We start from the raw sequence: 17,400 nt of genomic DNA, 5'->3' as shown, positions 1-17,400 counted from the left end.
TAAGGCTGTGCTCTGTGTGGCCATGGAAAGCAAAGAATGGTGTAGAATCTTTGAGTTCTCTGTTCATCATCTGTTCTCGGCTTGAACCAAAAGCTGCAACTTTAGTCTTGAGGAAATTCAAATAAGTTTCCATTGCATTGTGTGTATTTAAAAAGAAATAAAGACAATTAATTGAGAAATTTAGCTCCAGGTGTTCCTTGCCTGGTGGGTTCTTCTAGACACAGGCATTGGTTGCACAGGGAACGAGGGGAGAACATTATGGGAGTAAAGGTTTCAAGGAAACCTGCCTTGCATAAAAGGAGCTTTGCAGGTATCAAATGTAACAGACCTTATTGTCCTCACCCCATTGTCTTCACCAAAACTTGCAAGCATAGGTGTGTAAATCTGTGCCCTTAATGACATGTTTTGTACCCATCCAAAACATTCCAAGGGAAGCAAGCAGCTGAAAAGGTCTAGAGCTGCAGGTAGGCACATGAATTGAAAATGGTGGTGTGTGCATGAGTAGACCTATTGATTTTATAAATAAGGTCAGAAATTATGATTTAGTCCTGTTTTTGTTTTAGTACTGTTTATGTAATGCAGAGGTTTTTAGCTTTCATGGTGGTGTAGGGCACGTGCTCACATGAAGAATTATGTTTTTCTTCAGAGGTTTAAGTCCTAGATGTCATTAATTTGAAATTTTTGGTTGCATCAGGTAAGGTTTCTCATGTGAAAGGAACTGTCCTTGTATCACTGCCACCTAATGGCCAGGACATTGTAGTTGGGTGCCTGGTTTGGGTGTCCCCTGGAAAACTGATCCTGTCACCAGGAATAACTTTATTACTTTGTAAGACTCGATAATGATCTTAACTGCCCTCAGCTTCATTTTCAGCCTGTTACAATCTGTTCTGCAGCCTCACTGGACACTGGTGTGTGTATTCTTGCTTTGATGGCATATGAGAAATCAGGAATTTAGTTTTTGTATGGCAAAATCTAGGAAGAAAGGGGAATCATTAATCAGATGGGTGTAATCTCCAAGGAAGCAAGTACTGCATTTTAATTCAGCATTTCCCTTTGATGAAAACTTTAGTGAATGTTATTATGTGGAATTTATATGAAGCCTGGGTTTAGGTAATCAGCTTTAATATTTATTCTCTTAGGGAAAAAATTGAATCATTAGTAAGCATGCATAATTAATGAATAAATTGTATTTTTCCTTTGTTTTCCTTCAGGTATAAGGAAATGCTAGATCTAGTGATATCACCCAGTCTGACTGTAAATAGAGAGTGCCCTGACAGACTGAAGCTTAACCTTTCTCACATTTATGCCACGGCTCCAGATGACATAGAAGGTAGGCTGCTCTTCTGCTTGCTGTTTGCTGCTTTAACATAACATACATGGCAATATGTAACCAACAGGAGCTGGCCACTGCAAGGCCTCTGCTTCTGGCAATTAGTTCTACAGTGTAGTGAGCAACTGAGATTTTTGAGGATTTTTTCTTCTTCGTAAACTTGCCAGTTGTGGTTGAATCCTTTAGTTCCACAATGGCTTGAATGCAAATGGGATAGAAATATTTCATGTATATATATATTTATATATCTGTGTATAGTTGGTGCCTGCATTTCCCCACGTGCATGTGTACATTTCTGTTCCACTGGAAGAACTGCAGGTGTAAACCATATTTTGTGTAGACTTGATAGTTTTTGCTGAAGTCCCAGTGATAGTGTGAACGTGAGCGCTGGGCTTTGGTGGCTGCGCTGCTGCTGCTGCTGTTAAAGTGGGGGCTCCCAGGCCCAGAAATACACTGAGCAGCCTGAAAACCTCTTGCCACAGCAGCTCTGTGCCCCAATTTGCATCGCTCTGAGACCACTGATGCCATCCCCAAATGGTTAGCCCTGCTGGCCTCTGTGCTGGAGTTTCACATTTGGCAGGTACCAGGGAGAAATTCTTTCAGTGGTTGAGGCTCTGATGGAAATTTATCTGCTCTCCTTCTCCCCCCCTGCCCCATCATACTGTTCAAGTGAAGGAAACAGAAGAATGTTAAATCTGCTAAAAAAATTATTGGCAAGTGATGCAGCTGAACTAGTTCTTGCTAGTACAATCCCAGCTATTGTTTGCTGCGGTCAGGATCTGTCAGCCTTCCTGTTAGAGGGGAGTTAGGAAAAGGCACTGGCTATTATGTTTTAGTAGTATGTTTAACCCTTCATTTATAGGCTCTTAGAAACCCAGGAGATGTTTTGTTTGCATGTTTGCTCAGGCATTAGGAATTGCGTGGTTAAATCACGCCCAGCCCATCGTGACTGCCTATTTACAAGAGCAGTAGAAGGAATAACAGCCTAAAGGAAACACCCTTTTAAATGTCCATGTTTGCAGAAAAGATTAGAGCTAGAAATGATTTTTAGGTACATCATTTTATAAACATCTTGGTGGAGGAACTTTGTTTTTTGATATATATGATATAGATGAGCCAGCACAGGAGTTGTACTGTTGGATACCAGTTTGCCAGTGACAGCTCACATTGATTTGTTTCTTGTAGAAATATTACAGTGGTTTTTCTACAGAATGATCCCCTGTGCTACCAAGATTGTGCTCTTTCCCTTGAAAATAGTTCTGGCTAATTTGAAGAACAGGAAAACACTTCTGTATTTGACAATTCTCAGACTGACAGAGAATTTTACATTATTACTCTTAATGTAATAACTCATTATTACTCACATTATTACTCTTAATGTAATAAACGCACACGAATTTATGCTCTGTATTGCACATAAAGTATTAAATTTAGCAATTCTAGTCATTGTACTCACTCATTTAGATATCCATGTAACTGTCTTCTGTTTTTTTGATGTAAAAGCCATTAAGAATTAAATAAATGAATTGTAAAATGTATATTTCTTCAGAGCAGTTCCGTAATGAGAGACAGACAGAAATGGTGTGGTTCTTGTTTTCACAGTCTGAAACACAGTCTAATTGTCTAAACTGTTATTTTTCAGGTAAGTCAAAGCAAATTTTTCATAGTGAGTTTGAAGGTGACTCAGGTAAGCCCAGTTTTGGATTTAAACTCATTCTTTAATCTGTGGATGTGTAAGTGAATAGACACATGTGTATAACATTATCCTTTGTCAGTAATATGTACATTTGTATAACACTGTCTTTTGTCAGTATTTTTAACTAAACCTCTCTGCCTGTTGCTTGGGAAATAGATTACTGTACCACATTTTTACTTTTCTAAGTAATTTTTTACTTTTACTTTTCTAAGGTTTGAAGAAAGAATCTGGTTTTGTTTCTGTCAGTGATTAGGGCAATCCTGTTAGTGATTAGGCTTGTATAGGTTTCACCATTAATTACATAAACTAACGTTCTAAAAATTTAATGATACCTAGTAGTTGATATTTTTAGTAAGAACTCGTGATGATGCAATTTTAATTCAAATTTAGTATAAAAAGTTAACAGATGAAATGTCAATGTTTTTAAAAATAGTTTGGTGTAATCTCCATGTTAGAGTGTAAAATGATCAAGCCATGTAAAATGTTGTGAAAAAGGGTTGTGTGTGAAAGAACAATTTCAAGAGATCTAAATCAGGATGAACGAATATTTCAGATGTGAGCATGTTGGATCTTTTTGGTCATTCTCTCCATGTTTACAGCACAAGTTATCCAAACCTCTTGGATTGTTTGCATGTATTTAGACTTTATCTCTATTTGCATATTTCATTAAATGAAAAGTGGTTTAAATGTTTCATTTGCCAGCTGACCAATGTCTGAACAAAGGAAGTTGTTCCGTTTTGGTCACTGAAAGTGAATGGAGAAGCCATGTGCAGTGAGTCTGGTGTGTGCATTAATGCAGCCAGGAGACACAGAGGCTGAATCAGTTGTGCTTCGTCATTATTGATGATTGTGAGAGTGTTTTGGCATTTTTAGTGCTGAATTAATGACAGCTCCAGCCAGGAACCGAGAAGCAAAGTTTGGATGGCACTGTGGAGGCAACATACAAAATGTACATGGTGGTATTTTGCTATGGTGTTTTCAGTTCAACATCCAGGTTTTAATTTAGCTTTTTTTATTTGTTTGGTTTTGGCTTTTTAGTTTTTAATTAGGTAAGTGTAAATTTATCCCTGAATAAAGCTGATGGCACATTTTTCTTCGGTAGTGTTACAGCACACAATAATTTGGTCCATTAGAAGACAGCTTGCACATAGAACTTTTATGATAGGTTTCCTACTGATTTAAGTTTTTGATTGCTGGTAGTTCAATAAGGTATGATACAGTTAACTCAAAAAATTCAAATTAAGGAGATTCATGATGTTGTGTTTTTAATATTCACTATTATTTGATATATTTTTATGGACATTAAAGAAAGTGAGTCATGGTCTAGGAGAGTACCAAAAAAAGAAAAAGATCAAAATGTGCAGTGAGCTTAAATCACTTCAGCAATCATAGTATTGGCTTTTATAGCTTTTAGCATATGAGTCATTGCTTCAAAGCCCAGTTTCATGACTGGTATCAGTCCCATGAGAAGAAGAAACTGGTAGTTTAATCAACTGGTATCACCCTCAATTAAAAACTAAATCTGTATTTGTTGTTAAGCAGAGAATATCTTTCTTACCTACCTCAGTTTGGGAATATTAACTAAAAAATAAAAAGTCTTTTGATTCCTGTATATTTTTCTCCCACCAGCAGTGGTAAAAACAATTGTATCTGCTTGGCTGTAGAACAGAACACGATGAAAATCTAAGACTCTTTAATTTTGTTTTCCAGGCAGCAGCAAAGCAGCACCACAGTGTCCTCTCCATCTGTACACCACAAAGTGAGTGCTCCTGCCAAGTGCTGTAATTTAAAATCCATGTCTTGCTGAACAGCCATTTTATGCAGGCTTCTGTCACCTTAAAAAACATCTGCCCTAAGCCCATCCACCTGTTCCCCCGCACGTCTCTGGCACAGTGAAGTAGCTGGTTCATAATCTTCTCGGGTATGGAGTGAAATAAGGTTTGAGGTACTGTGAAGTGTGTTTTTGTACCCCTGGGTATCCAAATCTTATCAGTTTGAATATTGTTGTGTTTAGAGTGACCACAGAGGGGATGTGTCGAAATGTCTGAGGTTTCCCATTGCACCCACTTGTTCAGCAAACTCAAAATGAAACATGAAAAATCAGTGTTGATTTTATTTTATTTTTTAACTTGCCTATACTTTACACTGTCTTAAAGTCACTGTGCATTTAGGTGACTTAATCTGATAGTCCATAAAACAAACTTCTGCTTCAGTCCAGTCACTTCCAAGTTCCCAAAATCCTCAGCATCCTGTGTTGAATGTTATTTTAGCAAGATGTCTAAAGCTGTTCTGCTTGTGCTCTAGAAGCTCATGTACAGTAACTATTATTGCCATAAACCCTTCTGTTTTCTTGTTCTGAATAGACATTATCCCCACATAGTGACAGTCCCATCCTTCCCCACGATGGCAGCCTATGGACAGGCTCAGTACAGCACAGGAATCCAGCAGGCTGCTGCCTACTCTGCCTATCCTCCCCCGGGGCAGCCCTACGGAATCCCCTCCTACAGTGAGTACTCCACAGTCCTGGGGCCTGTGAGGACATCACCTCCTGCTGCTGGCAAAACAGATTGGAAATCTTTAAGCCTTGGAGTGAAGTGGTCATTTGTGTCTCAGCACCGTTGTTTTCTTAGGCTGAGAGGAAAGTCTGACTTGAGAAACGTTAGGTTTACCTTGAGCTATATCAGCTTTCAGCCTATCAGCTCTTCATATCATGGGTTGTTTTTGCAAACTAGCTAAGTTTGGAGCCAGTTAGTAGTAAACTATGAGAAGTTCAGGTTCAGTAGGATGTGACACTTAGGAGTAGTAGCTTGTGAGTGTTCCCATGATTCAGTGTCAGGACAAAGTACAGTAAATACAATGTTTATGAAAACTACTCTTTGTCCTTGATTCTTCCTGAAGTTTCAATAACACAAGCTACTTTGAGAAAATTTTTGTGTCTATTTTTATAGAAGAACCAAAATGCAGAGCAGAATAAGACATGGGTGAGATGTTACAGAATACCCTGGTTTTGGAAGACAGTTTGTGTTTAAGTGAACAGTTATTGGCTCTATCTGCAGTCAACATTTCTAACCCCTAACAGTCAGCTTTATTCCCTGCTTTTCTGCACAGCCTTACCAACAGCTGTGGGGTGACAGTGCTGGGCAGGAGCAGCTGGGGGATTTGCACAGGGAACTAATTAAACCAGCACTCCTGACAGAGGAATGCTTGGTAAACCAAGCCTTGAGTGTCCTTAAGTTCTGCATAGGAATACCAAGCTCTGGAGGAGCCTGAAAGTTCTTTCTACTCCTAAAGACCAAAGAGATACTGCTCTTGTTTAGCTACAGCTCTTTACCAGAAAGCTTTGGGCTTCTTACTTCTGACTGCTCCCATGAGGGCTGAGTCTTCCACCATTAAAATGGATTCCTCGTTTTGTTTCCACTCCTGTTTTCTTTTGTGCTCTTAAACACCTTTGTGTTTACTTGACAAATACAATATCTCTTCCCAGCAAGAAGTTTTTATACAGACAAAGCTTTTACTGAAGGGAAATTTAGTGCAGCACGCTGGAGGGCTGGGGAAGTGGCTTTGGCAGAGCCAAAGCTCTACCAGGATGATGAGAGGAACGTTTTGAGACCCTTTCCTGGAGCTATTTGTGTGTTTGCATCAGCTGGCTGACTTCCAAGGAAAACTCTGAACAGTTGTCCTGTTAGAGCAGGTGAAAGTAGAGCCATTTGCTACTGCCTAGAGGCTTTAGAGCATACATGTGTCAGGCCCATATGCTGCTTATAAATCCTGTGGGTGACCTCTTAGCATCCTTGAGCAGTGGTTTCCCTCCCTCAGCCCCTACACCCTCTCTAAGATACTCAGCACAGCATATGAAAAACTCCACCTGGCTGACAACCAAGAACAATGAAGCAGTATTGTTTTTAGGCACAAAAAATAAAACTCAGCCAGTTTCTAGACAAAACAAAACATTATGTGGAAATTAATTTGGTGCTAAGTTATTTTGCTGTCTGACAACAATTTTTAGGCTTCCAGAGAGGCCCATTTGCTGAGGATTAATTGTAACTGGGCTGGGTAGGTTGAATGCTGGCCTGTGGAGTGCTGGTGGAATAGGAAAGCACTGGATGTTGGGAAGAGAACCTTCTCTGCACACACTTCTCTTCCCCAGCAGCAATGAAACCACACACTTGCACCAACACTTGTCCCCTCACTGTCCAAATAAATTTCTGCTTTTCACAGTCGTCTTGTTATGAGCTTGTGCTCAAACTACATGGCAGTTCTTCTCACCTAAAGCTATAATAAGCGATTTTTATTAGAGAAAATATTATCTGGGAGAACTTATTCCAAACCTGAGCAAGCAAAGACTTGCTGCTTGTAGTTAAACTAGAAAGGAGCATGGCTGGGGAAAGGCACCTGAATTCAACTTGTCTACAAGTTTCCCTGCAAGTGCTAAAAGATGACAACAGCATGGAGAGTGTGTAAATCCAAGGCCCAAACATCAGCAGGGTCTTTGTTTAATCCCAGCACCCAGGGAGTATCCAATGGCCATTTTCTGTTGTGCAAATAGGATGCAAAGGAGGGAAGGATCACGCCCAAAGGGTTCATAATATGTTGCACCTTTGAGCTGTTTATTTTAATAATACAGCTGTACAATCTCAGCAGCATCTCAGAATAAAATATCAACTTCTTTCATTACCAGCAAAGGTTTCATCTTGCAATGTTTAATTCAGCTATTGCTGTTCCCCCTGTAAATTGTCAGCTTAATTGCCTGGTTTTAGAAATGAAAAGATTTTTGTGGTTTCAGGGCTTACCTATTGTTCCTGAACTGTATGTTATATCCAGCTGAGTAGATGATAACCCTCCTGTAGGACTTGCCAATAAATGTTTTGGTACCAAAGCTGAAAATACAATGCAAGTAAAAAATTACTCTTCTGAGAACAAAAATCTTGAAGTTATTTTGCTGAAGGTGCTGTTCTGTTGTTAATCATTGCTTGCATCTGATAACTCTTCAGGAAGTTTATGTGTCAGTGAGTTTCTTCAATTCTGTAACAAAACTATATGTTCAGAAGTTGTTTTTGAAAGCAGTATTATTCATGGTTATTTAACCATCTTAGCAAAAGTGCACTTGGGTGTGGATACAGGATGGAGCTGACTCAAATTTGTGATGAATTTGTTTGGCTGTTAGGAGACTTGTTTGGGTAATGCAAACAATTAAACACATATCTTTATATATTTTATATATATATACATGTGTGTGTGTGTAAATGAAAGTGTAAAAAAAAAAGTTTACTAAGTTAAAATCCAGCCAAAAAATTGTTAATTCCTACGCTTGCTTTTTTCACATCTTCATATGACCAGCACTCATGTCTTGCTCTTGGTTCTCATTGTGCTCCCCAAAGGCATTAAAACAGAGGACAGCCTGAGCCACTCGCCAGGACAGAGTGGATTTCTCAGCTACGGCTCCAGCTTCAGCGCGCCGGCGGCGGGACAGGCGCCCTACACGTACCAGATGCACGGTGAGTGCAGCTCAGCCTGGCAGTGCCAGCTCTGGGCACTGTCAGTCCCACAGCCCCGTGCTGCACCACTTCTCCCCCTGCACTTGCAGTGGAAAGCTTGTAGGTGCAGGCTCTCAGCCCAGGGAAGGAGGTGAGTCTCTGCTCGAGCTGTCTCGCTCACCACGGCGTTGATTTCTGGCTGAGGCATTGGATTTAACAGCATTATGTGCTAGCAGAATTTCACCTGTGGTCAATATAAGCTTTGTCTTTCTGCAGAAACTGTGTTTTCTTTTTCTTAATTAGTTCTATGACTGCATACCTGGGATTGTTGTGTTGGTGTGAATTCCTGCATTCTGATGGAAGCAAAACAAAGGTGGTTTTACACCTCATGCAAACAGTCTTGTCAGCATTATGCTTCTTTCTGCCTTATGCTACCCTGAACAAACTGCTCTGTGCTTAAAACTGTTCTATATTCTCCCTGCTATTATTTTTTTAGCAGCTGATACTTCAATATTAAGAAAAATGGGAGTGACTGCTTGAGGAGAGATGAATGCACACGAGGATAAAGCTCTGCATTGGCTTTGTCCATCCCTCTCAGATTTTCCAAGGGTTGGAAAACCACAGAGGAATTGCAAACTCTTGTAGAAGCTGTGGAAGGGGAGAGAGATCAATTCTATCACTTAGCTTTTTGATATTGTTGAGGGTTTCATGCAAAAGGCCCTTTTGTAACATTATACTTAGTTGTCACCATTGTAAAATGGTCTTTTAATTCTCTTCATTCTTCTCATTAAAGTGAGAAGAATCCCTTTCAAGAAAGTGAAAGGTGGACAAACACATCCACTTTTATTTTAAGTGTGTGAGCAACTAAAATCCTAAACAGTTGTGAAAACAGGGAAAACAAAGTAAAATCTGTTTTATTCTAGACATTATCTAAGAAAGCTAAGAAGACTAAGAGTTGACCTTTGGCTGAGACTTCACCTGCTAGTTTTGTCAGGGCACACTATCTCTAACACTAAGGTGATTTTTGGGGCTTAAATAGTACATGCTGAAAGCACCTGTGTTGGATGTGACACCAAAGGAAAAAAGAAAAAGGAAGCCTGTGGCTTTGGGGTTTTTTGTCACCTGGACTCCTACAGGTTTTATCTGTCCTACTTCCACATGTGGTTTTTGAGAAGGCAGACTCTTGACTTTCTTAAGACTGAGGTTTTTAAGGTGCCCCCCTTAGTCAATCAAGAGGTTTAGACAAGCAAATTTTGGGCATCAGCACCTGAAAATGTTACACTTGCAAGCAGCAGTGGCACAGCCATGAGTTGTACCAAAACAGGCTGAGGAGAGAGAGCTCTGTGTGTGAGCACAAATGTGCTCCTAGGGCGATGCTGTGCTGGTAGGCAAAATCACTTCTTTTCAGGTATTTATTCCAGGAAGATCATTTCAGCCAGCTCAGTAAGCCTTTAATGCAAAAGAAAACAGGGGAAAACAGTTTCTGCAAGTGGCAGGTGCTTACTCCAAGGCACAGGGAGCGGGAGTAAATGTGTCTTCCTGTAAACAAATATTTCCACCCTTCTCCTCGCATGTGAGAGGAACAGTCTGAAGCTCCCTGACTGTATGGTTTATTTACCTTGCTGAGTGCTAGTGAAAGGTTTGAGTGAGGAGGCAGGAGCCTTCCTGTGCTGAGTGCTGCTGAGGAATGTGGGCTCAGGGCTTTCCCACGCCACAGCACTTGGGGGTGGGGAGGTGATGGCTCCCTGTGCCACCCATTCCCAGGACCACTGGGACTTTGCTGGTGATGGGCTAAGCCAGATGAAAAGAGCAAACTTTTATCAATATATTTTTATAGGAAGTTCAGAGGGGGCTTTAAGAATCAAGCTTCTAACTCCCAGTTCAAGGGCAAAATGTTTTTTGCATCATGTGGGAAGAGAGATTATGAAGAGAATGATGGTCAGGGGAGAGAAGGTATCTCCAACTGCTGCTGTTTTCTATTATAAAGTGCAAGGGAAAAAAAAATCTTTTCTAAGCTATTCTCTGCAAGTATTGTAAGGTGTTAATAGCTCAGGTATATAAGTGAAATAAGTTTGTTTTGTTTGCCTCCACTGAGGACCAGCTCCCAGAGCAGCATAATGATCTTATCTGTGGGTGGTCAGATTGTTCATCACTCGTGATTCCTCCTCACTATCCCCTCAGATACGAGTTACAGCAGCACATAAGTGCCCACTGTAGGTGTTACAGCACTCACCAAGGAATAAATGACCTCTTGGGTAGCAGTTTTTTGTCTCACAGGGCTCTAGGACAAGTGCTGTCCTTCAGTGAGTGCCAGCATGGTTGGTGCTGGTTTGTTCCCTCTGGTGTTTGTTTGGCAGCAGCACTGGCAGGCTGGGCTACCTGTCAGGCTGTGAGCAGTAAATGGTACTTGTGAGGGCAGATTCTGCTCTCTGTTCAGGTCTGTTTGTTTGCAGTACAAACACAGGTGATGCAGGTGTAAAAGGTTTTCAGCTTTTCACCCTCAACTCCAGCTGTCAATTCATCCTGATTCTTGAGCAAGAACACGATCCACTGGAAGCAAAAATGGAGATTTAACAGCCTTTTGGTCAGTAAGTGGTAAAGAAAAAGAGCTATTTTACAGCCAGCCAGAAGGGGAAATCCATTTTCATGCTTCCCTAGCATGAAACAAAATTGATTGTGGAAGAGTTTGTTAGCCAAATAAAGTGTCACACACATATACAAATATCGAAGATGAGATTAGCAAGTTCCGTAGCTCATAAAAATTCTATGGTACTGTGGATTGCAAAAGTAGTGTGGATTGATATAAAGATTTTAATTGCCAAGGTATCATTAGGCTTCAAGTAACATTCAGACTGGAATCTGGTATTCACATATTTTCTCTGAAGGACTGATTTTTTTTCCCTCTCTTTCTTTTTAACAAGTGCTGTGTAGGGGGCTGCTCCATGTCACTGTTGCATTTAGAAATTTTTTTGTTTCATAATGAAGAGATCTGAAATATGCATGTGGCCAGTGTGGGGATGGCACTCACTTTTAGAGTCATGAATCTGGAGAGCAGCTAACAGCTTGCATTAGATTTTTGCCTTTAAAGTGGTAAATTTGTCATGCTGAGAAAGAAATGTTTCTTCAAGGTCCATTTAATTTCTTAATCAATCCTCATGTAAGTGTTCAATTACAGCACCAAATCACCAAACACCCTGGGCTTGGTATTAGATATTTCTTTTTAGCACACATTTTTCTAAGTTTACATTTTGTGATAATTTAGCAGTTCGGTGATTTGCTCAGACTTCTGGTTAAATTATTATTTGATGATAGAAATTGAACATTAGACACAAAGATTACCTCCCAGTTCTGCCCCCAAAAACTTACTGGCAGCTGAGGAAACTGCTGAGGGTGGGGGAGATATCTTTGGAATATAAGAAACTTAGCATTTAGTGAGCTATGTAAAATACAAAGAGAAAATTGTGCCAGCACATTAGCTGACCCAGAAACCCATCAGCTCTGCAGAGAGTGCAATAACAGCCAGCTTACAGAGCATTTCCTGTGGTTGCAAGAGCATGTGCTACCCCTTGATTGCACATTAGGCCATCTCTTCGCAGCTTGTCATTAATTCCTAGACAATGCCTTGCTCTTCAGTTATAATTGCTGAAATGACAGCTGGTATGAAACTATGAAGTTGCACAACAGTTAAAACTCTGGCCAAAGACCACTGTGGATGCTGTTGTTGGGCAGGAAAAGATTCAACTGCTTTTTTGGGGTTTTTTAATATCCAAATCTATCTACCCACAAAATACTTTTTACATTACAAAGGAAAAATCAGTTATGTAACTGGGATAGCTTTCTTTGCCAAGGAACTGCAGAGCAGTGTTGAGCTTGGGACGAACATAAATTTGGGACCAAAGACCTATGCAGTGAAATTCTTTGCTACTGCTGAACATTTGTTTTCTTTGTAAAGCCTTTCTGATGAGCTGTGAAGTAGTGAATGAATAGAAATTAGCATTTCTTTTGTGCAGCACTGATTTAAAATGGATTAATTATATATATGTTGCTTATGTTTGTGGAACACTTGGTTATCAATTGTTCTCCTGGCCCGAGAACAAGTAAAATCTGAATAATTAACCAATTAAAATGTTTTCTTATGCTGAAAACATTTTGACCCTTGTTGATGTCTGGATAATCTAGACAAATATTTTTCCAACAGATGCCAGAATTTCTTGCAATTGTGTGCCAATTTCAGTGTTAAAAATTTAATATGAGATCATAAATACCAATTTGGCTTGAACAGTTACCTCTGCCTGCATGAATTTTGCAAAGAAGGTCCATGTTTAGTTTTAAAGTTGATTCTTGAAGTACTTAGTGATGAAGATAGTGATGAAATTTCAATCTACACCTGAGAAGGTGGATCACATTTTGGCACCAGATAGTGAATCCATGTCCCAAAAATAAGGGAAAATGAGACCATGTTCTCAGCAAACTGTCACTCAGATAGATGCCTTAGATTGATAAAATTAAAACCTCAGGAGAAAACGAGCAGCCTCTTTCAAAAGCTTCTGCTTCACAGCTGGTTTGCATTAATTGCAGTCTAAAACCGTGGCAGTAAAGTTGTGCTCCACTCCATGGTGGGTTCAGCAGGGAGAGGCCTCTCTTCAGGAGGGGTCAGACCTCACTTTCTGCAGTGTAAATACAAGGTTCCTCAGAATAACAGCACAGCCTCCCTTTCAAAGATTTTTAAACACCAGGGGCTGACTGTGCTCCATTTACTTTGTTTTAAAATGAGCTGACTTCTAGGAGAGGGAAGTCTGTGGGAGAGGCAAAGGTGTTGACAGTGATGCACTGTAGGCTGCAAGGATCTGTGCTACTGCTACCCAAGGGGAAAGCTCTGCTCTAACTCCTGCCATTTAATAGAAATTAAATATTGACTGGTACAGTCAAAAGAGGAATCTTCTCTGAGGCAGGGGGTTTATTTTGGAGGTATCCTTGTGTCTCCTTGAGGTTTTTATGTGACTTTATCATCAGGCTTGCAGAGGTGGCACTGGGGAGATGGGAGCAGCTGTGACAATTGAGTCAGAGAGCAGCAGTAAGGCAGGGGCAGTAGTAAAGGGACTGGGTAAGGAAAATACAGAGAAAAGTTTGTGTGGTGAGAAAGGGGGAATCTACAGAGAAGAAAGAAGTGATATTTCCCTACCATGCTGCTTGAATGTCTTGGGAGCATTGGTGGAGGTCAGATAGAAATCTCAAATCTTGGGTTAATGAGCAAAATCAGCACAGAAAACAGACACAGAGATGTGTGGATGTCACAGAGACTTCTCTTTGTGGACTTTATTTTCATTGCTTCTGTAGGATATAAAAAAATCCAAAAACATAGGATGGTAACAGCTTGGGAAATCATGAACTTGGCCTTGATTATTCAGCTTACAGTGCACTTGGCAAAGAATATACTAAAATGTTATGGAAGCTTCACTGAATAATTGATACAGTATACCTAATAATTTTGAAAATGCCTAGAAGGCAATAGAAGAGCTAGTGTAAAATTACATATAAAAATCTGTATCAAGAAACATCATACCTGAATAGCAAAGCATTTGAAAGTTAGGAAACATCAGATTCATGATGCTGTGCAGTACTGGTACTGCTTTTGTTGTATCTCGTCTCCAAGCACTGTGTGAGGTGATGCTGTGGTGGAGAAAACAGAACTCAGCCATAGGATGAGAGTCTGGGATGAAGTTTGGGGACAAGTTCAGCCTGACTGCTTCAGTCAGCACAGGCTGTTTCAGGAGTTTCTGAACTGCTCTGCTGGCAGTGGACAACCCTCTTGCATGGGCCTTTTTATAAGTAATTTGAATGCCCCTTCTGTTTATATTGGCAGGGTTTAAACACTGACAATTCTGCAGTGCAGTACTGTGACCTCTGGAACTGTGAGAGTACCTGCACTGTTTGAAGAGGAGCTATCACAGATAAAAAGAGGAGGATAAAAATTTGACTTAGAAAGTCTGTAACTGGCAGATTGACACTGACAAGTCATTACCAGGACAAAGATCACTACTGTTGTCAAATTTCTTACATTTTTCTCCATTGTGGCTCTTCTGGAGTCCCTACAGTACTGAGGCAGTGCAAGGAGGTTGAAAAAGCCTAAAGACAGATGCCTGGATCAAGAGTACTCAGCTGAGACTTACAGGGATCCTAATGGGTCAAAGAGTGGAGATGTGCTGACCAGCTCCCTCTTTTCCACTGATATTTGGAGATTTAGTTCGCTCAAGAGAAAGAGAAATGCTAAATAACAGCGGTACTGACAGGGCAAGTTTTTATGCCAATGGCATGGCAGTAGATGTGACAAGGCTGCTTAGGTTTGAGTGCTGACCTGGGAACTGGAGGTTCATGGCCACTAATTAGTATAGGAGGTGTCAAATCCAGCTTTCCTTTATCATGTCTTGTTATCCATCAGTGAAGGATTGTGTCCAGGATGAAACTGCACCCGCAGGAATCTTTATTCTTTGGTGTCCATGGAGCCACCCAAATAAAGTCAGTTTTGCTGGTTGTTTTTTTAAACAAGGTATTGCATAGAAGCAGTCTATATCCTTGCTGTAAGGATCACTTTTTGGCCCAAAACATTTATTTGTGTTTTGTTTTTGAAGACAGTCCAGTGTGATATCCCTCTTAAGCTGTGGCATTGTTAGAAGTGGTTAAAAACACTTTCTCAAAGTACAGTAAAACCTAACTGCTTTCCAATGGTTCAAATCCTCAGAGTAACTATAAACCATCCCAGCACTTTCAACACCATTGTTGATCTGGATTGAGCTATACAGATGACCAAGCTCAAAAGGGTGGTAAAAGCCAGGCTCTTAAAGCTGCTCTGGTCATCACTTATTAAAGCTCTTTGAGGCTCTGTGGGTTGAGTACTCCCAGGAGCAGGGGAAGAGCCTTGAGTCATAAAAGCTGAACCATGAAATGTGTTTTATATCACCATTCAGAGTGCCCTCAAACACCTGGCCAGGCTGACAGGACTGCATGGGATTGTGGTGGGAGACAAATGGACTTCGAATGGGTTTTCTATCTGAGAGTATCATCTGCAGGAGGTGTTCGTATGCTTTTGGGAGCAACGTCCTTTACCAGACACTGCTGATGTCAAATGGTGTAACATTGTAGAATGATGCTTTTCATCTAGGTTAATGCAGTGTGCTCTTCCCTGCACTGTCTGAGACCTTCCAGACAGAAATACAAGACATTTCAGGGAAGGGTCCATTACACCTAATGTCAAACAGTTGAGCAATCTGCTGCAAAGTACATATGGGTTGAGTTTTTCTTCTCCTTTAACAGGTCAGATAGTCTTGAAATGCTTCCACAGCTGACAACCATGCAAGGTTTTATGAGTCTTCTTGCCCAGTAAATGCAGGCAGATGTTGTAGGATTTGGAACCTTACAAGGCACTAGAGTATAGCTGGTGGGAGGTAGTTTTGATGAGTGCTTAACCTCTCACTAAAAATGTAGCAGCTTGGAGAAGGCAGTATTTACTGCAGGAAACATTAGCTTGTCAGAGAGCTAAAGCACTGCAAAGAACCTCTCTGAATGACCATGGAAGCCTTCAGGCAGATGTTGATAGCACAGAGCAGTGCACACTGTGCAGGGAGGTGGGATGGGGCCTTTGCCTGCATCACTCACAGTCAGCAGTGCTTCCTCCAGGAGAGCAGCCTGATGATGCCAGAATGAACAAGCCATTTTATGCAGGCTTGTAAAATACAATGCAATTCAGCTGACCCCTGCAGGCATTTATTTTATTAGTCCTTAATGGTCAAATAATCCTTTGAGAGAACTCTCTGTGGAACCATTGTGCGTTTCATCTACAAGTTAGAGGAAATGCTTAAGTCTAAGCTTCATCATTCTGTTTTTTGGGAGTTAAATCACGACACAAACATACTCAGAAATAAATGCCCATGGTAGCCACCCTCAGTGTTGCATCTTTAAGTGTTCCTGGGCTCACAGTTGCTGCTGGCTGCCCAGGACCTGTGATAAACACTGAAACTGCCCACCTGTGTTGAACCTGGCCATCTCCTCCTCTGACTGTTGGGTATTTCACTGAATGTTGAAAGTGCAAACCATCTGTTCTTCTAAATATAGCAGCTTACTCTCTTTTAAGCAGTACAGCCGTCTTGGAGAACACCTCCCTGTTGTCAGGGCTCCTCTGACCTGTGAAAGACAAGGACACAAACCTGATTTTCAAAGCTTGCTGTGATTTTGATCTGAACTACACCGCAGGCCCATCCTGTCTTCATAATCACCACCCCCTAATACACCAACATTCCTGTATCATACATAACATTCATAAGCTGAAAAAACCTTTTTTTTTTAGCAGTGCCAGAGCTGGGTTCTGAATACTCTGAAAATACCTATGAATATTCCTTTCTTTTCTTTACTTGCTCATACCTGGCAAGGAGGGGAAGAAATGCAGCCTGACACTGCAGTGACTGAAAGACAGATGTAGAGGGTGAGAAGCTGGCATGAAAGCTTTTGCAGGAGCACAGGCCAGATCACGCACCATTGAAATTATCATTGACCATGGCATGGGTTTTTTAGAATGCTTGAATTAAAAAGTGAGTGAAGGGAAAATAGCAAATGAAATCCATCTGTTTGAGAGCAGGAATAGAACATTAATCAGCTCACAAAGAGTTTTTCTGTACATGCTGGCCTTGGACACTCACATAGAGAAAGGCCACATCTATTTACCAGGGAAGAATCGTGGCACTGGCTCTGCCTGGCATGTGGATGCCTTTCCATGCGAGTGTGTTTGTGATAGAAATACTTTACAGGAACACTTAGAGTACCACACATCTGAAGAGCTGTTGTACTTCAGAGTTCAGATTGTTTTATTATGAGCTAAATGTTCTTTAAGCTACCTGTGAATGAGGGCA

The 17,400-nt window shown here is 40.7% G+C and overlaps 1 protein-coding gene and 1 long non-coding RNA gene across 14 annotated transcripts in view; one reads left to right on the top strand and one right to left on the bottom strand.

Moving 5' to 3' along the window:
* The window catches only part of EYA2 (EYA transcriptional coactivator and phosphatase 2), an 87,267-nt gene that overhangs the window by 36,466 nt on the left and 33,401 nt on the right, over nucleotides 1–17,400 (top strand). For 11 of the 12 annotated variants that reach the window (XM_086852960.1, XM_086852964.1, XM_086852961.1 and 8 more), the window contains exons 2-5: nucleotides 1,212–1,330; nucleotides 4,737–4,785; nucleotides 5,390–5,532; nucleotides 8,405–8,521. In XM_086852960.1, coding sequence (XP_086709086.1) covers nucleotides 1,212–1,330; nucleotides 4,737–4,785; nucleotides 5,390–5,532; nucleotides 8,405–8,521 — 428 coding nt within the window. Of the gene's footprint in view, nucleotides 1–430; nucleotides 465–1,211; nucleotides 1,331–4,736; nucleotides 4,786–5,389; nucleotides 5,533–8,404; nucleotides 8,522–17,400 lie in introns of all 12 variants that reach the window. The other variant, XM_023939839.2, reaches the window with a different exon arrangement.
* LOC111938200 (uncharacterized) lies at nucleotides 5,129–17,360 on the bottom strand. 2 transcript variants are annotated; one of them, XR_002868894.2, is made up of 4 exons: nucleotides 17,191–17,360; nucleotides 16,916–16,956; nucleotides 16,522–16,678; nucleotides 5,129–7,903 (listed from the first exon to the last, which is right to left on the bottom strand). It is a non-coding gene; the product is annotated as an uncharacterized LOC111938200 (long non-coding RNA). The 2 variants fall into 2 exon arrangements; XR_015277036.1 differs by lacking the exon at nucleotides 16,916–16,956 and having other exon boundaries at nucleotides 17,191–17,294.

This window comes from Cyanistes caeruleus, chromosome 16 (assembly GCF_971803275.1).
Source record: "Cyanistes caeruleus chromosome 16, bCyaCae1.hap1.1, whole genome shotgun sequence".
NCBI lineage: Eukaryota > Metazoa > Chordata > Aves > Passeriformes > Paridae > Cyanistes > Cyanistes caeruleus.
This window is presented reverse-complemented; position numbering and strand designations above follow the sequence as displayed.